General features: G+C 49.0%; 1 protein-coding gene across 2 annotated transcripts in view; it reads left to right on the forward strand.

Annotated features, from left to right (window-relative positions):
• HCK (HCK proto-oncogene, Src family tyrosine kinase) overlaps window positions 1-23,559 on the forward strand; it is a 41,297-nt gene that overhangs the window by 13,440 nt on the left and 4,298 nt on the right. The window contains exons 2-11 of one of the 2 annotated variants that reach the window (XM_004464046.5): window positions 2,980-3,094; window positions 5,251-5,293; window positions 5,641-5,740; window positions 6,404-6,502; window positions 9,740-9,843; window positions 13,542-13,691; window positions 13,954-14,106; window positions 15,606-15,785; window positions 16,455-16,531; window positions 21,049-21,202. In XM_004464046.5, coding sequence (XP_004464103.2) covers window positions 2,981-3,094; window positions 5,251-5,293; window positions 5,641-5,740; window positions 6,404-6,502; window positions 9,740-9,843; window positions 13,542-13,691; window positions 13,954-14,106; window positions 15,606-15,785; window positions 16,455-16,531; window positions 21,049-21,202 — 1,174 coding nt within the window. In that variant the 5' untranslated portion in view covers window position 2,980. Of the gene's footprint in view, window positions 1-2,979; window positions 3,095-5,250; window positions 5,294-5,637; window positions 5,741-6,403; window positions 6,503-9,739; window positions 9,844-13,541; window positions 13,692-13,953; window positions 14,107-15,605; window positions 15,786-16,454; window positions 16,532-21,048; window positions 21,203-23,559 lie in introns of both variants that reach the window. The other variant, XM_004464045.5, reaches the window with a different exon arrangement.

Below are 23,559 nucleotides of genomic sequence, written 5' to 3' on the forward strand. Positions count from 1 at the left end.
GCCTTGGATTGTGAATGTAAGCAAGGCCTCAGGGGACGCATATGGCAGGAAACCACAGTCATCTCGAACATGTGGACGCCTGGCACTTCGTAGATGCTCGACGCGTGTGGGACTGGGAAGCGTGCTGCCCACGGCTGCAGGTGGTTGGGAGAGCGGAGGGACCTACACATGAGGCAGAAACCGCTCAAGTCTTTAGATAGTTAATTGTTCCCAATTCCCACCGGGAGAGACAAAAACATCCTTGTAGATAAAAGGAATCTTTAATTAAAAAAAAAAAAGTAATTTCCCTAAGCCTAGGAATTTGGTGTTTTTTTCCTTAAACCACAAACACATGTTTATTTTAACAAGATAAGTATGACTGTGTTCTAACTGCTTTAGAAGAATATTGTGCAGAGATGAGGAAAGCAATCACTTCCTTATGTGTGCCTTCTCAGGAAATACATGTACACATTTTGAAAGAGAAAAAAAGAGAAACATTTCTGTTGCTTTTACAATGAGGTTGCACTTTCATTCTACTTATAATCTATTACTAATATTTCTGGTGTTAGGGTAATATTTGTCCAAAATGGATACGTAGAATAATTAAACCTGTAGTCACCTGTTGTGAGTATGGTGCCTTCTAATGACTGATCTTTAATATGAGAGGCACCTGTCGTAAACAGAACTTGTAGCTCTAAGAACTTGTAGGTAACTGTTGTGAGTACAGTACCTTACAAGTCAGGGTTGTTTTTCTTCTCTCCTTTCCTTATGTCATTGGGGAAATGTGCTGTTGCTTTTCTTTTGCATATATAAATTCCCAATTCTTTGGGCCAAATGATATACTATAAGAAAATCATTATTAAGAAATGTGAATTCATAAGGTTTCTAATCAATAGTGTCTGGTGTTTTAGCCTAGAATTGTGAATGATTAACTTGTCCTTTGTCCTTTGGAATGTTATAACACTGCTATACAGGCAACACCATCATCCATTAAGCCAAAAAAAAGAAATGTTTAAGAAGAACTAAATACTAGATATGATATTTGCACATCCTGTTTGTATCCACTGTAAAACTAAAAGCTGAAAACTTTGTTCCTCTGTTCAGTGTACTATAAATAGAATAGAACAAAGACCCCTCAAGACACCGTATGTCTCCTGTCGGGGACTGGCCACCCCTGCTGGATGGATTCAGTTACTTTCAATGAGGTCATTCCTCATGAGTTGCAAGACTCTTTGGAGTTCTGAGGTTCAGGACCCCTCAAAGGGATGGACCCAAGCTGCCAGTAGAGCCTCACCCAGGAGGGGACACTGCCTGGGCTGCTTTTCCAATCACGACTCCGATCAGTTGCAAAGGGGCTGCCCAGCCAGTGAGCCATCAGGTGTTGAGATTTCCCCTGACTGGTACTGGTTATAGATACTGTTATCCTTTCCTATGTCTTTCATTAATTACTCTTCTGTGATTGTTCAAATGTTATAATCATTTGATATAACCACAAAATTGTCTGGTTGAATAAAACTGCCTCTGTATAGCAAAAACAAAAGAGAAACATTTGTGTTGCTTTTACAATGAAGTTTCGGCTCTCCTCAGACACATGGGATTTTCTTTAAACATGTTTGAATTTGATTACTCCATCAGCAAAGTTGGTCAGCTCTACGTCCGAGAGGTCCCCAAATCCGTTCCCTTCTCACCTCCTCCACAGCCACCACCTGGGGCCCTGCCACCGTCATCTCAAGCCTGGCCAAGCTCGCTGGGTTCCCCGCGGCCTCGTCTTCCCTCCACAGGCCTCCCTCCACCCAGCAGCCAGTGGGCTGATTTAAAAGCGCAAATTGAATCCCAATCTCCTGCTAAAACTTCCGCCGTGCTCCCCTCATCCTCACAATCAAATCCACGTTCCTCACTGCCTCTACGAGGTGTGGTGAGCGTGTCCCGTGCCCACCGGCTCCTACCACACCGAGCTCCCCCCAGTGCCTCGGTCACCCCAAGCCAGTCCAGCCTCGGGGCGTTGGTCTTGCTGTTCCCTCTGCCCACGCTGGTCCCGCAGACCGTCTCGGCTGCCTCTTTCGTGACACCCAAGCCTCGGGTCCCAAGTCACCTCCTCAGAGGGGTCTTCCCCAACCGCCCTGTTGAAAGGAGCCTGCACAGGTATCCCCATCACGTCCCCGCTTTTACTGTCCTCACGCTGTTCAGTAATTAAATGTACCTCGTCGTGTGTCTGTTTGTTGTCTGTGCCTCCCCATCTCCAATACGAGCCCCGCGAGCGCACAGACTTACTTCCTTGTCTTGCTCATGGTTTAGAACAGTGCTCCATAAATGTTTTCTCAGTAAACATACGGATGAATGACCAAATTAATCCACGAGAGAAAGAGAAGGGAGGGAGGAAGGGGGAAAATTATAAAGGAACCCATTACAAACCAATTATAAAAGGACTCCAGGAATATGCCGCCTTGACCATTATTTAGATGGTTTTTCCAGCTTATATGACCCCATCTTTGTCATTCAATGTAAAATAGTAATTTATTATAGAATAATAGTAGAGTTTTGCTTTATTGAGTGTCTGCTCTGAGCCTGACCGGGTGCTGTTTCTCCCAACGTGCTTTCTCATTTCATCCTCACAGTGCCCTGTGAGACAGGTTTTAGTATCCCCGTTTTGCTCATGAGGAACTGAGCCTGGGGGGAGGTGGGGACAAAGTGACAAGTGAGGTGCTGGTGGGGGGGGGGGGGGCCGGGGGTCGGCGCGGGCTTTCAGCCCACCACCGTGCGCTCTGCCTCGCGGCTGCGCCTGCGGGGTATGGGTTGTCCTCGCGCCTTATTCTCTAAATAAACCCCCTGTCACACCGAGCCTCAGCACCCCTGCGATGACAGCCTGTCAGCCCTGCGCCGGGCGCCGCGGCACACGGGGCCCCGGGGGATCCCAGCGGCGGCCAGGGCAGGGAGGGCGGGCGGGGCTGCGCGGCGTGGGGCGCCCGGCAGCGCGGCTCACCCACCTTCTCTCTGCCACAGGATGGGGTGCGTGAAGTCCAAGTTCCTCCGCGAGGGAGGCAAGGCCTCGAAAGCTGAGCACAGCCCCAGCCAGCAAAGCACCCTGTACGTGCCAGACCCCACGTCGGGCCAGCGGGTGAGTGAGGGGCACAGGGGTCCTGCCCTGGTGCTGCCCAGCACCGCCCTCCCGGGCCCCTGTTACCCCGAGGGTGAGCGGCTGTGTTTGGGGGTGCAGCGGAGCCCAGCGGCCCCACCAGCGCCCCTCACTGTCCAGGACACAGCTGCACTGAGCGACCGGGGCCAGGAAGCCACCCCTCCTCGGCCCGTGTCCAGGCCCCGGCCCTCAGCCTGGGCTCCCCCGGCCAGGGCCGAGCCAGCATCGTCCGGCCTCCAAGCCGGGCAGCAGCCCTGGGAGGCCTGAGGGGCCGGGCGGGTAATAAGACAGTGGGAGTAACGGCAGTAACCACGGCCTCCGCTCTCAGGGCGGTCGCTGTAGTAACAATGGTAGTAATAGTAGTAACAGCAGTAGAGGTGGGAGCAGAGCGGAAATAGGAGCAGCCGGAACAACAGCAAGAGAAATAAACAACCGAAGCGGAAGCACCGGTAGAGGCCAGCAGCCCTGAGACGGTGAGGACAGCTCTAGCAGCTGCAGGCCTGGTTGCAGGAATCGTGACCGTGCTTTTAACACTGTGTTTCTGGCACTGGGGTGAGGGGTTTCCAGGCCGTCAATCCTCACCTCAGGCTGTGAGACAGGAGTCACCCCCTTCACAGCCAGGAGGGTGAAGGCTCAGAGAGGTTAAATGGCTCCCAGGAGTCACACAGCTGGGAAACCGCAGAGCCGGCTCTTTCTAATCCCCAGGGCCCGTTAGTCCAACCTACCTGAGGTTATGCAGCCTCCTCTTGATGCCTCCAGAGTTGAGGGCTCACTCCTTCCTCTGCGGGGATGCTCCATCCCTTGGAAAGTTCTCCCTCATATTGATGGAGGCCTGTTACCCCATATCCTTCCTCCTTGATCACAAACTTACCCCTTAGTCCTGCCACAAGCATACCCACTTCCTTTGCCCCATGACAGCCTACAGAGATTGACAGTAAAGATCTGGTCCCAACCCACTTGGCCCTGCCAATCGTATTTTGCAGGGCATTGATTCCTGGCTTCTCTCCATCCGGCTTGCCCTCTTGAGGCATGATGCCTGGAGTCAGACTAATTCTGGAAATGGGAGGAGAGTAAGATAGTCATCTCCCTCCTTCTGACCATCAACCTCTATTAATGCAACCTGAGAATACATGAACTTCTCACACTGGTGATGCCCTGAGCTAAGCCCAGACTATAAACACTAAGTCACTTCCATCTGTGCTCCTCTCCTAGCTAGCATGGCCCAGGGTCCTTCCTGTGGTGAGTGCTCCGAGTTCTCTGAGGTCCTCTGGCCTGTTACCAGCAGAAGGCAGAGGGTTTTCACCCACCAGCTTGAAGGGGTCCTATCAACTATTCATCATTCCTCTCCCGCAGGGCATTAGTTCAGCAGTAAGTTAGTAAGTGTCCTTCACGGAAAGAGTCCCAAAGTCAAATCAGTTTGGCAAACACTCAGCACAACAGGCTCCTTTACTGCAGGAGTCCTCAGAGCCTTTGTGAATCTTTGTAACAGGCTTTGTGACTCTCCCCAGAGGCTGACAGTTTGGTGTGGTATGGACTGTTTTCCATGAATTTATACTCCCACGTATATAGGACGTATTTCCAGTAAATCGTTAGGATGTGTGTGTGTTTTCCCTAAATGTAATGACTTTGATCAGTTTGCAGGACTGCATTTTTCACTCAGCAGTGTAACATTGAGGGCTAGTTGTGTCGGTAACAAAGCTTGACCTCCCTCCTGTAAGGGCTGCTGACAGCACCGCAGTTTAGGTGGCCATTCCCCTTTGGAGGAACACTTATGTTGTTTCACACCCATAATGGAACCTTTATTCATGAGACATGCTAGTGAACCTAGGGTTTCTTTATATGCACCTTAGAAAATGCTGATCTGGATTAGCCACCTCATTGTGTGCTGAGGAGAAGGAACAAGCCAGTGTCCCCCAGTATGTCCAAGGCAGAGGGCAGAGCCCATAACTCAGGAGATCTGGCTCCACCCCAATGTGCTGTGTGACCTCGGACACATTCCTAGTCTTCCCTGGGCCTCCCTCTATGGCACATAGAGATATCCTGAGAGCTGGAACGAGATGCTCTGGGGTATCTCATAGCTCTTACATGGCTCGCAACTCACTATCAGATTTATTTCCTCCTCCTTTTCTTCCCCACAGGGGCTTGTCAACAAAAACAGCAACCCACCAGGGCCCTCGGAGGGTAAGTATCTGGCAAATGGAGCAGCCAACTCATGTATTGAGCAGGGAGTTAGGTTCTCAGTCAGAACTTAAGGCAAAAATCCCAAACAGTCAAAGCTGACCTTGAAAATCCCCTAAGTTGTCCCCAAAGTACTTTGTGTAGGCTTTTGTGTTTCTATAATACCAGTTTAGTAAATGGACAAAATTCCATGATCTTTAAGCTCTAGAATCATGCCTACCTATACCAAGAGACAGGCAGACGTCTCACTGGGTCCAGAGCTGGGCGCCAGGGCCCTGAACGGGGACACCCAGGGCTTTGGGTGTGCTCAGGCAGAGCCTCACCCTCCCACGCGGCTTCCTTCCCAGCAGGTCCTGAGGACACCATCGTGGTTGCCCTGTATGATTACGAGGCCATTCACCACGAGGACCTCAGCTTCCACAAGGGGGACCAGATGGTGCTCCTGGAAGAGTGAGTTCCCATCCGCCTCCACCTCCGACGCGCTCCTGGACTCTCTTTGGTGCCTTCAGTAAAGAATCAGATAGACTGTCTTAGATTAGGGTGTGAATGACTGAGGAGGGCCTGATCACACTGGAGGAGGAAGGGGCGTGTGTACTGATGGGGTGACCCAGTCCGGGCAGCAAGCGACAGGGACTTCCTCGGGTGGCCTTCCGAGGGCTCCTGAGATCCCACTACAGGTCCACCTGTGGGCCAGGCCCTACTGATATGATGTTGCGTTCAGAAATCCTCGGGTCTCCGAGTCTGCCACGTCTGATCCTCGGAGAGAATTCCCCACCAGTGGGTGTGCTCTCCGGGATGTGCTGGGGCCCGAGAAAGGGGTGGTCATGCCTGGCCAGACTCCCGAGCCCACTCCCTTCGACGCTTGGCCCTGGCTGACCCCACGAGTGTCCCGCAGGTACAGGCCCTGCCTTCCCTAAGGCCACAAGTCCAGGGAAGGAAGGGGGGCTGCAGACCCTCAGATGTACACTGGGGACCAGAGTACAGACCCCTGCCCTGATCCCAGGATGTGTGCTGGGGGCCGAGGCAGTCATGGCCCTGCCCCTCACCCTACCAGCTTCCCGGGGGGAGGGAGCCCTCTGACCCCTGATTGCTGCATTTTCTCTTGTCCCTCAGGTCCGGGGAGTGGTGGCGGGCTCGATCCCTGGCCACCAGGAAAGAGGGCTACATCCCGAGCAACTACGTCGCCCGCGTTGACTCTCTGGAGACAGAGGAGTAAGTCCTCCCTCTGCCCGGCTTCTGGAAGGAAGCACGAGCAGAGCAACCTTGCCGCACCTCTGGGCCTTTGCACTCCCTCTCTCTCCTGCCTGGTACTTTTCCTGGGATTTTTTGCCTGACCAGCTCCTTCTCATCCTTCTGGTCTCAGAGAGGCCTTGACCGCCCAGTCTAAAGTGATACTGTCTCATGGAAACCTGCTTTATTCCCTTCTGCACACCTCCCAGTAGTGAAAAACATCTAGTTTATCTAGCTGTTCACATAGTCGTTGTCTGCCTCCCTTCTAGAATGTGAGCTCGAGAACACAGGAAACTTGTCTGTCCACTGCTGCATCCTTGGCACGGGCCTGGCAAGCAGTAGGTGCTCAAAGATTTGTTGAATGAAGCATATGGTCATGCCAGGGAGGGTTTTCTGAGAGGTGAGACAGCCCACACCTGGCCAGTCATCCCCTCTTTGATTCATTCAACAAACATGTGCAGGGGTCTGAAGAACAAATAAGACATATTTGTTCTTCTACCCTCAAGAAACAGCCTGAAACCCCTCATGCTGGGCTGTAGGGTGTTCTTTGTGTCTATCTTGACTCTGACAACAAACACAATCATACTTCATTCATTCATTCTTTCATTCATCCAGCCAGCCATCCAACCATCCGATACATATTTGTTGAGCAACTACAGTTGACCCAGCTCTATTCCAGGGATACCAGGTGAATAAGACAGGTTCCCACTGGAGATGTTCAGTGTGGTGGGGCGACAACTAAAAAGAGAATTACACTGCAAGATGGACATAGATCCAATTAAGAATCAGACAGCCAAAAGTTAAAAAATAACAATCTCCATGGTTTTATCTCCTCTGCTTCCTCCATGTAGCTAGATGGTGGTGTGGGTTTGGGATGCTGGCCTGTTCGAAAGCTGATAAAAATGGAAAGTTTGGGCTTCTCCCATTTTAAAACCATCCCCTTCTTAGTGTACATGAAACCTCTTTGCCCTGTGAAGTCTCCCTTCCCGTAGCTGTGAGAAAGCACTGTTGACCCTTCTGTCCTGCACCTCCCCCCTGCCCACTCACCCCATGGCTCTCTCTCCTTCAGGCTCTTTCTGAGGGTATCCAGTTCTCTGTACCCCCACTCTGGGCTCTGCACATTTACAGTATCCCTGCACCACTTCATTGAGTCTTGGCAGCAGCCTGCAGGAGGCTGGCAATTACTATTCCTCCAAAGCAGCACGATTGCTAAGTGGGAAAGGCAGGGTGCCGTAACGTGGATAGTGGGTGATCACTTGTGCAAAAAGGCAGCCACTTAAATCAGTGGTTCTCAAACTTGACTGGGCAGCAGCACCACCTGGAGGGCTGGGGAAAAAACACTGCTTTCTAGGTCCCACTTTCCAATCATCTAATTCAGAATTTGCCTTTCTAACAAGTTCTCAGGAGAAACTGATGCTGCTGGTCCAGGGACCCACTTTGAGAACCACTGACCTAAACCTACATCTCAGTCCTTACAGTGCTGAACTGAATTCCTCACAGGTTCAGGCATCTGAACCAAGAAACTGCTCATGGAGGTTACCTCTGGAGGGCAAGTGGGCATTTGAAATCTGGTGGGAAGGAATGCTCCTTCCTTCCCTCCCTCCCTTGGAATAGGCAATACTTTCAAATGCTTTGAAATGCAAATGGTCCAGAAGGGCATAGGATAGTGAAAAGTGTCCCTCCTCTGTCCCCAACCAGACACTGCCCCTCCCCAGAAGCAACCGTGAGTCCTCCCAGATGCTTTTTTACCTATGGAAGAAAACACATACATCCACCCTTTATTTTACTCAAGCTGTAGATACTATACACACTGCTCTGCACCCTGTTTTCAGTTACGTGTTCATCCTAGAGATCACTCCACGCAGCATATAAAGCATCCTCCTTCCTTTTTACAGCCGCAGAGTGCCCATCATGCAGGGGCCCCACTTGCCAGTCCTCCAGCAAGTGGTCAGTTACATTGCTTCCTGTCTTGTGCTGCAACGATTCTCCTTGTGTATATGTCATTTCTTCTTTGTACAAGAAGCTCTGTGGGATATTCCTAGAGGTGGGATTGCTGGGGAGGCTTCTTACTATGTACCCTTTGCCATTGCTCGGATGTTTTACCACGGCATGAATCATTTTACAGACTGAAAGCAAAGAAGGCAGGTGGGCAATGTAGCATAGTGATTAAGAGCTTGGACTCTGGAGTTAGACCATCTAAATTTGAATCCACCACTTACCTCTCAGTCATGGGCCCCAGGCAATTTACTTGCCTGTCTCTTCCTCAATTTCCTCATCTTGAAAATGGGCATAATAAAGGTACTGATTCCATTGTTGGGTGGATCGTAACAAGAATTGGATGGGGGGTGTTAGCCATTGTTGTGTGGATCATAACAAGAATTGGATGGGTATTAGCCACTTTCTCCCCAACTGATAGCAGAGGAAACAGAAATCCAGAGAGGGAAAGTGATTTGCTCAAAGCCACACAGCAAATCTGTAGCAGGGCCAAGGCCTGTCGACCCATCTGGTCCGGGGCTTTTTCCATCACAGCACGGGAACCATACTCCATCTGCACTCCTGACAGTAGGAATGGATTCAGCCGCTGCTGCTTGAACTTTTCCATCAAGATCCCAAATATCCAGGGAGAAGGAAGAAAAGATCCAAGAATACGGCCCCAATTAGAAAATTCTTTGAAATCTCACATTTTCGCTTACAAATTCATACTGACTTTGTCTTCAACTCTGTATGTGCAGAGGAGGATTGACAGGGAAGCGGAAAGCACCCAGGCCTTCACTCACACGGGCCCTCCAGGGCCTTAGGGGGATTTCCCCCAGGACCGTACATTTTAGTGAAATTTGCAAAAGTAAGATTTTTTAACACAGTTGGCTCAGAATGCTGTCTCTTTCCACTCAGCCTTCCTGACCATCACTCTTTCCCTCACACTGGCATTGAGATGACTGTGGGCATGTCATGTTCGTAGTAGTATAAAATTTTTCTTCCAAAACTCTCCCAAATTTTATCAGCTTCAGTCCCAGCAAACTGGCTTCACCCCTGATGAAACATGTTTTAATATAAAAAGAATGGCTGTTTCCATCCAAAAGAATCTTTGGGTAGAATTCGGGCTGCAGGACCAGGCCCTCAGTATCCTGGTCCCCCCTGAGCCCCACCTGGGTGCCACCCGGCCCCAGGGGCGCCTGTCCACCCCCAGGTTCCCACACTGCCGTCTCCCCCTCCCATCAGGTGGTTCTTCAAGGGCATCAGCCGCAAGGACGCCGAGCGGCAACTCCTGGCCCCCGGCAACGTGCAGGGCTCCTTCCTGATCCGGGACAGCGAGACCACCAAAGGTGACCCGCCTCCCCCTTCACCCTCCCCTTCCACCCCACGGGGTGCCCCAGGTGTGACTGGGTAGCACTTCTTCCTTGGAAAATATCTTGGAGAAGGGTGAAAGACTCAACCAGCCACCGTGGCTGCCAGGATTTCCCCTGCCCCTTGCCTGGGCCAGGGAGGTTGAAGCTGGGTCCTCCTTAGCCCCTGCAGTCGCCCGGCTTAGGTCAGTGAAGTAGTCCCCAGTGGTTACGGCAGCCATAAAAAAAGCACCCTGCTGCAGGCCCGGCCTTCACCAGCTTGTGTTTTTTCTAAAAATATCCATCACCGTATATCTTGTTCTCAAGGGTAGCCCTTCTGTAGGACTCTAGCTCCTTGAGGTGTCTGGAAGCTTTGGTGCTGGGTGACCTGCTTGCCGAGATTCTTGTGCTGCGAAGGTGGCTTTGTGCCCGGCGGTTGTGTGGGAGGCGAGGGCATCACATCACTCAAACTGGCACCAACGGAGGGAAATTTCCCCCAAAGGAATGAGCGCAAATAGGATTCTCGTGATTTCACATTTTGCATGCAGTGTGCAACTCTACTAATATGTTTAGATACAAAACTGCTTAATTCAAATTTGTATAAAGTGTGATCTCATGGTACCCTGAAGCAAAGAGTTTCAGGGACATTGATCAAAGCCATCTGTGTGGCCTTCCACTCCACCCCCTGCTATTTAAACTGGCGAGGGGTGGACGATATCACTCACAATCAGAGCTTTTGGCCAGTGACTGTTTAGGCTTTATCTCCTCCCACCCACAAGCCCCCTTCGTGCCCCCAGGGGAAAAGAAGAGACAAAAAAGGCAAAGCTCTACACTGAGCAGCTTCTCCTTTCCCACTGTGTCGGGGATGGCTTGGGGATTGGGCTTCTCTGGGCTAATCCAGCTTGCAGACAGGGTCAGAGAAACCAAGGAAACCATGGCGGAGCGCAGGAATGTGAGCCTCGGCCAGGTTCCTCAGCCCTCCAGAGGTGGGGAGGGGGTGTGTGTGGATTTAGGGGGCTCAATCAAACTTGTAGCATGAGTCCCCTGAATCCCAGCTGCTGGCTCTCGATTTTGCCCAGCTCCATCCTCACCTTGGTGGGGATAAAGGGGCTAAGGGCAGGCTCTCCTCTGACCAGCTGCACACTACAGGTAAGTCACTTCACCTCCCTGGGCCTCAGTTTCCTCATCTCTAAAGTGAGGGGGGTGACCTTATAAAACCTCTACCTCGTGGGGTTATCGGAAGCCTTTAAATGAGTTCGTTTGTGTAAGGTACTTAGAACAGTGCCCGGCATGTGTGGTCAACTGTTATTCACTCAGTAAATATTTATTGACAGCCAGCCATGTGCCAGGCACTGTTAAAACAGTGAACAACACATCCCTGCCCTCCTGAAGCTGGTGGTCTAGTGCAGGGGTCTGTCCCCCCAAACATCACGGAGCGAAGAACTCAAAGTGGGTCCGGGGCGGGGACACCTGCTTTGTCAGCTGGATCCAGACAGAGACGCTGGTTGTAATTCTTAGTAATATCTGCGACAGGTATGGGAGGCCTCCCAGGCTTCAGGATCGGAACCTGTGACCAAGTGGTAGTGGGGATCCCCAAGGAAGCAGCCTGGAGCCGGGGAATTGCCGGGGTTTGCCTCGTGCTGCTGCTCCTGCAGCGTTGCCCCGAGTACGGTTCTCGGGCTATCAGAATTACCCCAGCAAATTGTCAAAATTCACCTTCCCAGGCCTTGGCCAGATAGATTGATATAGAATCTCTGACGGTGGGGCATGAAAGCTGTATTTCCACCGCGCTCCCAGCAGTGTTTTGAGAGTCCCACTCGCTGCCCCCAGCCTGCTGTGTAGGTTATGGAGCCCCTGGGGTCCCTGCCGCTCAGAACCTGTCAGAATACAATGTGTAGAAAATAGAAAGATGGGAAGCAGATTTGTCTCAATGGATAGAGCATCCACCTATCACATGGGAGGTCCAAGGCTCAAACCCAGGTCCTCCTGACCCGTGTGATGAGCTGGCCCACATGCAGTGCTGATGCGTGCAAAGAGTGCCCTGCCATACAAGGGTGTCCCCTGTGCAGGGGGGCCCCATGCGCAAGGAGTGCACCTCCCAGTGTGAAAAAAACGCAACCTGCCCAGGAGTGGCACAAAGAACTGATGCAGCAAGATGACGCCACAAAACGAGACACAGAGTCCTGGTGCCACAGACAAGAATACAAGCAAACACAAGAAGAACACACAGCAAATGGACACAGAAAGCAGACAACGAGGGGGTGGGATAAATAAAAAATAAATCTTTGAAAAAAAGATAGATAATTGGATAGATGATTGATAGATACACAGAGATAGAGATAGATGGATAGATAGATGTAGATAGAGATAGAATGATACCACAAAAGTGGCAAAATGTTAAAAGTTGGTAAATCTGGATATCTGGGTAGGGGATATATTGGAGTTCTCTGTATAGATTTTGTATTATTTTTTCAATTTGTATGTAAGTTTGAAATTATTTCAAAATTGAAAGTTAAAAAAAAGACTGTGAAGGCAGAACAGACATCACCTCACATTGTGGAATGTCAGTGAGTGGCAAAGACACAAGAATGAATTCTATCGTGTATCAATTACTATCAAATTAATACATTATTCATTATAATTAACATTTTGCTACATTGATTGCTAATGGTTATTGAACACTAGGTGCCAGAAACTGGGCTGAGAACTCTACATGTACTAGCTTATTTAAATCTCCCCCAAATCCTACGACTTAGTGCTATTATAGCAACAGAACTGAGAGCTGGGCTATTGACTTGCCCAGGGGCACACAGATCCTCAGTGGCAGAGCTGGGATCATGGACTGAAAGATGTTCGTTTCTGGCCTATATGATGACATGTGTATTTGTTTCCTATTGCTGCTGTTTAGTGACCTAAAACGATGCAAATGTATTATCTTACAGTTCTGGAAGTCAGAAATCCAAGTTCAGGCTCACTGGGTTAAAGTCAAGTATCAGCAGGCCAGGTTCCTTCTGGAGGCTCTGAGGGGGAAGCCCACGTTCTTGCCTGGTGCAGCTGCTAGCGGCTGCCTGCAGTCTGTGGCTGCTAGCCCCTTCCTCACATCTCTCCAACCTCCTGCTTCCATCATCACATCTCCTACCACTGCCCCTGACCCTCCTGTCTGACCCTTACAAGGTCCTCTGTGATTACATGGGGTCCACCTCAAGATTAACTTAACTGCATCTGCAGAGTCCCTCTTAGCACGTGAGGTAACATGCTCACAGGTTCTGGCAGTGAGGATGTCAACATCTTTGGGGGTCCTTATCCCATCACATATTTATATTTCTTACATATTTATATTTCAATACTTGGACCAAGCTGAATTTACTGGGTATTTACAGTGTGCCAGGCACTGTCCCCAAGTACTTTCCAAGCTTTGTTTCTTTTACTCTTCAGGCAATGTGATCAAGTAGGGAGGTATGATAACTGTTCCCGTTTTGCAGGTGAGGAAACTGAGGCCGAGGCCCAGAAAGGTGACAGAATCCCTTGTCCAGCTGGTATAGGGGAGAAGCCAGGCTCCACAGCCCCCTCAGGGACCAGGACAGTGCCAGCAGGGGTCTTCCCGGGGTGTCAGGAAGGGGTGCTGGGTGCCGGGTGCCAGCGGGCGGCGGCAGGCCCTGGGGTCTCATGTCTGAGGGGCTTCCATCTGAACAATGCAGGGAGCTACGCGCTGTCGGTGCGAGACTATGACCCCCAGCACGGGGACACGGTGAAGCATTACAAGATCCGGACCTTGGACCACGGGGGCTACTACGTCTCCCCGCGGAGCACGTTCAGCACGCTGCAGGAGCTGGTGGCCCACTACAAGAGTGAGTCCTGCCCTGGGCCTGCAGGCCCCTGCTGGGCTCCCAGCCCTCCCCTAATAAAGGCTGCTCGGGATTGTCCTGAAACCTTAGGTCTGTTGGTCAGGAGGGTGGAGGTGACCAGGCGGAGCAGTGGCTCTGCTCTCTTGGGAATGTCCCTGATGGTGGCATTGGCCAGGGGCAGTGACCTAGACAGGGAGGCCTCCGAGGGGAGCCTCTCGCTGGCTTGGACTTGGTTGTTCTCTACTGACCAGGGACTCTGTTCCAGAGAGCAGTGACGGACTCTGCCAGAAGATGACGGTGCCTTGCGTGTCCTCCAAGCCCCAGAAGCCATGGGAGAAAGACGCCTGGGAGATCCCCCGGCAATCCCTCAAGATGGAGAAGAAACTAGGAGCCGGGCAGTTTGGGGAAGTCTGGATGGGTAAGAATGGAGGACCAGAGCCCCCAGGGCCAGAGACGGCAGGGAGGGCAGGAGGGGGAGAGGAAGGCTATTTGCTTCCAGGAACACCTGAGTCAAAGTGCAATCATTACCCGTGGCAGAAGGGGAGATTTGAATAATAACCATAAAGGAGCAATTCCCCTGATAGCAAACCAAATTCTCCTGCTCATGAAAACACTGATTTGCCTTTGCGGGCAGGCTTGTTGGGGTCCACAATTTCCTTCTGGGAAGCAAGTGTCCTGGACGGGGATGTCCCCCCTCCATGGAGCTGGGACAGTCTACTAGTTTGAGGTGAAGATAGCCAGAGGCCTTCCTCTTGAGATGATGAAAACTCAGAGTGCAGAAATACAGGTTGGAAATTTTCAAGTGAATTCAATGTTGGCAGCTAACGAGCAAGCTGTTTTGAGCACTTGCTGTATGCCCAGCCTGCGCTTGGGCCACGTGGGCCACTGAAAAGGCACGTTCCACCCTGCAGTCCTCTTCTCAATAACCTAAGAACAGAAATGCCTTCTCTGCAGGGTTGTGGGGTAGAGGCAGTGCCCAGGGCCTGGTGCACCCAGCATGTTTACACCCCACGTGCCCCAAGTGGGAGTGAAGGCAGCTTGCAGAGATGCAAACAACACAGCCAGATCAAATACGTTTAAAATCCACATATTTCAGGTACATTTATTGAGAGCCTACTATATGCCAGGCACTGAATAAGAGAATGTGGCAAAAAGAAAATAAGAAGAGGAAGTTAAGATGGATCTAAGTAGTGAGGTTAGGAAACAAAAAATGTATAAGGCCCTACACCCTCACTAAATCTGGATTTGAGCTTCCTGGCAACCAAAGCAAGGATGGAAATATGAGCAATTTTGAGATTTGCAATTTTGAAGATCCACAAGATGTAGCAGGGGTGGGGTGGGGTGAGGAAACAACTTGTACAAAGACCCTGTGGTGGAAGGGGGAGTTGGGTGCTTGAGGATGCAAATGACCTGTGGAGTGATTGATCCATAAAAGGCTGTTTGGTAGATGACAAGGCTAGAGAGGTGGGCAGAACCAGATCGTGCAGAGCCTTGTGGGCTATGCTGAACCTGATATTCATTTCAAGAGCGGTGTTAAGGTTAAAGCATTTAAAGCAAAAGAGGTGGGGGGGGGGGGTAGAGAAGTAGGGAGGGAATCTGAGTAGTGTTTGAGGCTACGTTTTAAACTTTCCACAGCCCTTCAAAGGGAGTGTTCATTATTTCCACTTTGCAGATAAGGAAACCGGGGCTCAGAGAGGTTAAGTGACTTCCCAAGGGCACACAACTATGACGTGGTGAACCAGCCTGACAGCCCGCATCTGTCCGAGGCCAAAGCCAGGGGGTGCCCATGCCTGTCCAAGGGCTGAGATGGGCGGGGGAGGCTTTCTGGAGGAGGAAGGTCTGTGCCTGGGCCTTGCAGGACTGTAGGGGGAGTCCCGTGGGGTCTGACCAGCTTCCCTGCTCTCCATGCCTCTCCAGCCACCTACAACAAGCACACCAAGGTGGCCGTGAAGACAATGAAGCCGGGGAGCATGTCGGTGGAGGCCTTCCTGGCAGAGGCCAACCTGATGAAGACTTTGCAGCACGACAAGCTGGTGAAGCTGCACGCAGTGGTCACGCAGGAGCCCATCTACATCATCACGGAGTTCATGGCTAAAGGTGCCGTGTTCTGGGGGCTGGGGATGCTGGCTGGGACCCCTTCTGGCCAACTGGGAGCTCAAAGGTGACTTTGACATAGTTCCTGTGCTCAAGATGCCCCCAATCTGACCTGGAGTTTTTCTGACAAGTATTCATTAGCACTTTAATACATGCCCACCCAGTCCTCCTGGTTAAAGGGGCCACCAAGAGTGGGGAGTGGGCCCGGAGCCCCCTGCGTTGGGTGACGATGATGGGTTCCCCATGAGCCACAGAGGTCAGAGGAGGCTGCCCTCCACCAGCTGCCTTCCCCGTGTGCATCTATCCCCAACCCTACAACAATTCAGCATTTCTCAGGGATTTTTTTTTAGGCCGCCATTTCACAACTGTTTTTAACCCCTGCCCGTTTTTGGATAAACAGAAACATCTCACATACTCTCATTTAGTGATATTTGAAATCGCAATTGTTTTTTTCATTTTCTAATTATACAATATGACAACTTTATAAAGCTGTGACACGTTCTCCAAGCTCCAATAACTGCCCCAGTCAAAATCAGCCTAGCAATTACACAGCCATTTCAAAATAACTTAAATTCTATTTCTCAAATACTAATTTTTAAATCATTAGCTATGAAAAATTTTAACCATACAAAAAACAGTAGGAGTAGCATAATGTTCCTTTCCCCCATGCAGGAAGCCTGCTGGACTTTTTGAAAAGTGAAGAAGGCAGCAAGCAGCCCTTGCCAAAACTTATTGATTTCTCAGCTCAGGTAAGTCTAGCAGGGAAGACGCAGAGGTGGGCAGGTGGACAGGAAGCAGGCAGAAATTCATCTGTTTATTCAACAAATATTTACTGAGCACACACCTTGATAACAATGATGATAGTAGCAAACATTTACATTTATTGAGTGCTAAGTATGTGCAAGCTTTTTTATAGATACCTTACGTGTACTAAGTTATTCGATCTTCTCATTAGCCTTAAAAGATGAGGTTTTCATGATCTGTTCTTGCATAGTGAACCAATCCAAACCTCAGTCGCTAAAAAAATGATGTGTTCTGCACTTCGACTGGGCTTAGCCAAGTGGTTCTTTAGCTCCATGTGGTGAAGCTGGAGTCTCTGGCGTGGATGCGTTCTTCCGAAAGCTTGCCTGGCTGTAATGGGCACTTCCTTGTCCTCCAGTTTCTCTCTCCAAGTGACCTCTCATCACTCTGTGGTCTAACTTGAGCTTCTTGACAGCATGCCTGCTGGGTTCCAAGCGGCCAAGCCTTTATGTGCAGGCATTTCTCCAGCCTCTGCTCGCAACCCCATTTGCTGACTTGGACCTACCCAAGGGCATGAATCCCAGGAGGCATGGTTTGTACAGGGATGCCAAGGGAACAGTCTACCCACTTTACAGTATAGGAAATTGAGGCATAGAGAAGTCAAGCGCAGAAGAGAAAACTGAGGCCCGGTGAGGATAAGCTGCTTGCCTAAGTACCTGTGCTAGAGAGGGTACAGCAGTGAACCAAATGGAAAAGTTTCCCATCCTCACAGAGTTTACAGTCCAGATGGGAAGGCAGACATTAAACAACTGAATCTCTTAGAACCATGATCCAAGTGGTCCTGGTTCAACATCAAAAGAAAACAGTGTCCAGCAAAATCAATGGTGCACACAAATCACAGACACACGTCTTACACACCCCTCTCTTTTTCACCTCCTTCTTCACACCCTGCAGCTCCTCTCACCCCAGCCCGATTGCTTTATACTTGATCCTGCCTCATTCTCTCTCCTCTCTGTAAAAACAGGGAGGAAAGGGTGCTATGAGGGTGCACAGCTGGAGCAGTTAGCCCTGTCCAACAACAATCAGAGAAGGCCTTCTAGAGATGCCAAGGGCAGAGCTCATTTAATTATGCAAATCCCCGGAGCCACAAGGTATAATGAAAGGCTCTCCCTTTCAGAGCCTGGAATTCTAGAGGCCTATGGAAATCAAGGCCTGGTATTTTCACTCCAGTGGGCCGTCTTCCTGGGGAAATAATAGTCAGCCAGTTGCTAAATTTAAATAAGTATAAGTTTATTATAATTTATAATTATAACTATAAATTGGCAGAATCTTATTGGGTGACGTCAAGGGCTGGGCCCAGAGTTACTCTTCCCATTTCATAGATAGAAAAACATAAACAAAGGCAAGGAACGAGATCCTGGGCCTTTGTCCTTCCAGAAACAGAGGTGGACTCAGAGCCCAGGCACAGAAGGGAGCCTACCTGGGAACATGGTCTTCACCCCAGCCCTACACAGGCAGACTGGTGCAGTGGAGGGTGCCCCCACCCTTTTACCAACTGGCTGTATGACCTTGGGCCCCACTTTTGGTCTCAATTTCCCCATTTGTCAAATGAGGGGTTTGGACCTCATCTGTGGTTTTCAAGTTTGAAATCTTTTTTGAGCCCCAACTCTGTAGGTCAAAAGAAATCTTATACAGTAACTGAACATATAAATTAAGTCAAAGAAGAGCTGCTCTGATTGAAGGGGACATAGCCTCACATGTGGCCTTTTTTTCCCCCATCCTCCCACCCCCAGACAGCCCCACGACATCAGCAGGGGCCCTAGACTGGAATACAGTTCAAAGAGCCCTAGATTGGAATATTCCTACATGCTCTTCCAGCTGTAATTCTGTGATTCCCAGATACTCTTGGAAACAAACCCAAGTTCCAATGCCCGAAATCATGGAGGCTTAACTGATGGTCATGAAATCTTACCACTTTGACAACCCCCAATTCTTAGACCAACCCAGGGCCCAGGAAACCCATCCATTATTCATTCAGTTGACAAACGCTTGAGAAGTACAAACCTTGTTAAGCATATGGGTTTAGGAGTCATGTCGGCTTAGATTTTTTTACCTTTTCTATGTTCCATTTTATTTTTTTTTAATAGATTTTTACAAAATTTTTAAAGATACATAGATCATACAAAACATTACCTTAAAAAATATAAGAGGATCCCATATACCCCCCACTCCCCACCCCCACCCCTGTCAGCTTGGTTTTGATCCCAGCTCTGCCTCTGTGACCTTGAGTAAGTTGCTTGACCTCCGTGAACACTGCTTTCCTCAACAGGGAGCACGAATACTTATTACATGCTGGGCACTGTTCTAAGCACTTGATACAGGCTTAGAGGATTAATCTGCAAGTGACCCTTGGAGGTAGGTGCTATTGATGGTCCCATTTTACAGAGAAGAAAAGTGAGGCCCAGAAGCACGAAATAGCTTGCTTAAGACTGCAGAGCTATAGGGCTCAATCTGAGCTAGTCTGACTCTAGATAGTAACGCCTGCTCGTGTGAAAATCAGTGAGATAATATATGAATGTCTGCCATTGGGTACTAAATAAATGGTAACTAGCAGCATTCGTGCCTACACTGTGTTAGCCATAAGGCAAAAAGGTTGTGTATCGTGATGGGTACGTGTATGGATTCTGAGTGGCCTGCTGGAGATCCTGTCCTACTCTGCTGCCTGCAAACTGTGTAACCTTGGGTCAATTACTATGCATTCTCTCTGTGAAATAGGACTGATCGCAATATTACATCACTCAGAGCACATAGTAAATGCTGTTGAAGTGTTTAAGAATCATCTTGTAACAAACGAATAAGCTGCGGTGTCGCATAATGACTGTTGATAACTCTTCCTCTAAGGACTCCATATATTTCCTGCATCTCCCAGGCCACAGCCTGTCTCATCCCACATCCCACCTCTCCACCCCAAACAAAATCAGAAACTCCCTTTCAAGATTTTGTTGGAAAATCTGTCTTCGGATCTCAGTTCCCACAGCCACGGTTGCCCCCTGTTGGCCACTTCCTGCAAGCGCACACGTCTGGGGTCCTTGAGCCAGCTGTTGTGCCTTGTTTGATCTGTCCAGATCCCCGCCAAAATAATCTCACTGGGTTGCACCCAGCTACGGCCATCCAAGGCACTGGAGTTCTGGTTAATTTACGAGATGGTCTGGGGCCTGGAATGGGAATCTACAGACCGTTTTGAGTGCGACATTCAGGATTTTCCGGGCAGCATGATCTGGAACAAGTGTTCTGTCTTCTGTAAAATGGGGGTCATGTTAACACTTGCCGCAAGGGCTGCAGACCAGTTTGCAAATTCTAGTGCTATTTTCTGGATATCTGAGAGTTAATCTGAAACTTCGTTTGTCCAAACCCTGGCTAGTGAAAATCTCTCTAAAGCACAATCCCAAGCCTCTCTGTTGGAGGTTCCCAGGGGTCTCCCCCTTGTGGATAAGAATCCTCCACACAGTCTCTTATTCCCCTCTGCAGCCAGGGCAATCTTAAATATACATCGGATTCTGCCACAGTCCTGCTCGAAGACTTCTTCCACGGCGTGCAGAAGAAAAGCCGCCTCCTCTCCCGGCCTACAAGGCCCTGGGCCTTTGCCCCCCACCTCCCACCCTCAACTTCTGCTCAGCCACTCTGGCCTCCGTGCTGTGCTTGTACCCAAGCTCATTCCCACCTCCAGGGCTTTGACCTGATATTCTCTCTGCCTGGAACTTTCTCATTTGACACATTATCATCACTCAGACCTTGGTTAAAATTTCACCTCCTCAAAGCAGTCTTCCCTGAACACCCAACAACAGCAACAACAAAAACCCTCTGCACCTCATGTCTTGTTACGCTGCTTTATTTTTCCTTCTGCTACTCATCACCACCCACCGGGGCTTTGCCTGGCTCGCCACTTCAAACTGGCTTGTCTGTTTGAATAACATGTCTAGCACCCACAAGGCACTCAATAAATACTTATTGAATGAATTAATGAATTTTCTCTAACCAGGATTGGGGATGAAGAAAGTCTAGGAGATACGTAAGAATATGGCATGAACCTATATTGTCCCCAGAAAGGAGGCGGAGGTGAAAATTCATACATAGTGATTTGATATGTGTGGTGTGTGAGTGTGTGTGTGTATGCACGCGTATATAACAGAGATTATTTACCTCTTCCTCCTCCCGGTAAGGCCTGGAGAAATAATTCCATCTCTTTTTCCTTTGAGAATCTTTCAAAGTGCTTTCTAGAAGACTTGGACTTCAGAGAAGCCCCTAAACTGTCCTAGGCCTGGAGGATTCCCCCCGCCCCCCACCCCCAACCTGGGTGGGTAGACAGAGAAATGCCAGCCTGCTCCCAGGGCCCTGCCAATAGAAAAAGGGAACTGGTGCACACATTTTCCGGTTTCCTCCCTCTTGGACACTCTTCCGCTTTTGGGTGGGACTGGGTTGGGCTGGGCCGGGTCTGAGGATATGGGTGTTTCTGTTTTGGGTGGAGATCGCAGAAGGCATGGCCTTCATCGAAAGGAGGAACTACATTCATCGAGACCTCCGAGCCGCCAACATCTTGGTCTCGGCATCCTTGGTGTGTAAGATTGCTGACTTTGGGCTGGCACGCATCATCGAAGACAACGAGTACACGGCTCGGGAAGGTAGGGAATGTTGCCCAGTGTGCAAGGGGTGCCCTTGTGCAAGACCTGTGAGAGTCGAGAGTTAATGTCCATGAATGTGAGCTGTATAATAGCAAAATGCTATTAGCTGCACATTTTTTTTTAAGATTTGTTTGTATTTATCCCCCCCTTGTTGTTTGTGCTCGCTGTCTGCTCTCTGTGTCCACTCACTGTGTGCTCTTTGTGTCTGCTCATCTTCTCTTTAGGAGGCACACGGGAACTGAACTTAGGGCCTCCCATGTGGGAGAGGGGCTCAATAGCTTGAGTTACCTCCACTCCCTGCTTGTTATATCTCTCACTGTGTTTCCTCTTTGTGTCTTCTTGCTGCATCAGCTCACTGTGCCAGCCCACTGCACCAGCTGTCTTGATTGTCTTCTCCAGGAGACACCGGGAACCAAACCCGGGACCTCCTAATAGGTAGGCAGGAGCTCAATTGCTTGAGCCACATCCACTTCCCTATTTTTTTTTTTAACTTTATTTCAACTTTAAAAAATAAAATAACAGACAGAAGTTAGCTTAACAAATTATGGCAGCATTACTTCAAAAATCCTGTCCAGGCACATTTATCTGATTTAATCCCCAAAACAAACCCAATTGCTTCTCCAGTATTCCAAAAGTTGAATAAATGGGCACAGATTAGGTAAATGATGTGACCAAAGTCTCCTTATTAATGAAGAAAATGAAAAAAAAATGGTTGATCATATTCACATTTCATAAAACTGAATCCTGTATTCTTTATTTTTTTACATTTAGCATTGATATAGTACCTTCTTTGCCTTTGCTACAAAAATATTACAATATTATTGCTAACTATAGTCTACAAGCTATGTTAGTTGTATTTTTCCCACGTATCACTGTATTCTTTTTTTTTTTTTTTTTTTTTTTTTTAAAGATTTATTTATTTATTTAATTTCCCCCCCTCCCCTGGTTGTCTGTTCTTGGGGTGTCTATTTGCTGCGTCTTGTTTCTTTGTCCGCTTCTGTTGTCGTCAGCGGCTCGGGAAGTGTGGGCGGCGCCATTCCTGGGCAGGCTGCTCTTTCTTTTCACGCTGGGCGGCTTTTCCTCACGGGCGCACTCCTTGCGCGTGGGGCTCCCCCACGCGGGGGACACCCTTGCGTGGCACGGCACTCCTTGCGCGCATCAGCACTGCGCATGGCCAGCTCCACACGGGTCAAGGAGGCCCGGGGTTTGAACCGCGGACCTCCCATATGGTAGACGGACGCCCTAACCACTGGGCCAAAGTCCGTTTCCCCACTGTATTCTTAATATCTGTGCATTTTTAAACTGGATGGGGTCCTTCTCAATATAATATCCTTGACTTTAGTCTCACCCAATGGCTTTGAGAGGGAGATTTTAGACCAAATAGAGAAATATTGATCAATATTAGGCTTAGTTAAGGTAAATTCATGTTGACATTAAGGGTAAAAACAAATTTATGTATAATAGTCAAAACTGGGATGAATCCAAATGTCCATAATATATAAATTGTGGTATATCCATACAGTGTAATTCTATGCAGTAATGAAAAAGTACAAACCTATACAATGTGCAACAAAATGGATAACTCTCACTGACATAATATTGAAATGAAAGAACTCAGACCCCAGAGAGTACATGCTAGATGGTCCCATTTATATGAAATTCAGAAACAGGCAAAACTTGTACATGAATATTCATAGTAGCTTTATTCACAATAGCTAAATAAATGGAAACATTCCAAATGTCATTCAGTTGTTAAATGGATAAAATAAAATGTGGTGTATCCATACACTGGAAAATTATTCAGCAGTAAAAATGGATAAAGTTCCGATATATGATGCTACAAGATGGATGGACTTTAACAACGTAATGCTAAGTGAAAGAAGTCAGATGCAAAAGGCCACATATAGTATGCATTCATTTATATGAAATGTCCAAAATAGGAAAATCTGTAAAGATGGAAAGTAGAGTGGTTTCCTAAACTTTGGGATTTGGGTGGAAATGGGAAGTGACTGCTAATGGGTACAGAGATTCTTTGGGAGATGATAAAAGTTGATTGTGGTGATAGTTACACATCTCTGCATATATGCTAAAAACCACGGAATTGTATATTTAAAATGAGTGAATTTTATGGTATGTGAATAACATCTCAATAATGCTCTTTTAAAAACCAGGCAAAACTCATTTATGGCAAGAGAGGACAGAATAGTGGTTACTTAGAGAGGGTTCCTGACTGAGAGGGCACAGGAGAGAACCTTTGTTACTGCCTCCCTCCACCCCTCCTCCCCGCTGTTGTTATCTTCCCCTTCCAGCCGTTGCTGTCTTCCCCGCCAGTCCCGCCCACATTGCCAACACGCAAT

Source organism: Dasypus novemcinctus, chromosome 24 (assembly GCF_030445035.2).
Source record: "Dasypus novemcinctus isolate mDasNov1 chromosome 24, mDasNov1.1.hap2, whole genome shotgun sequence".
Lineage (NCBI taxonomy): Eukaryota > Metazoa > Chordata > Mammalia > Cingulata > Dasypodidae > Dasypus > Dasypus novemcinctus.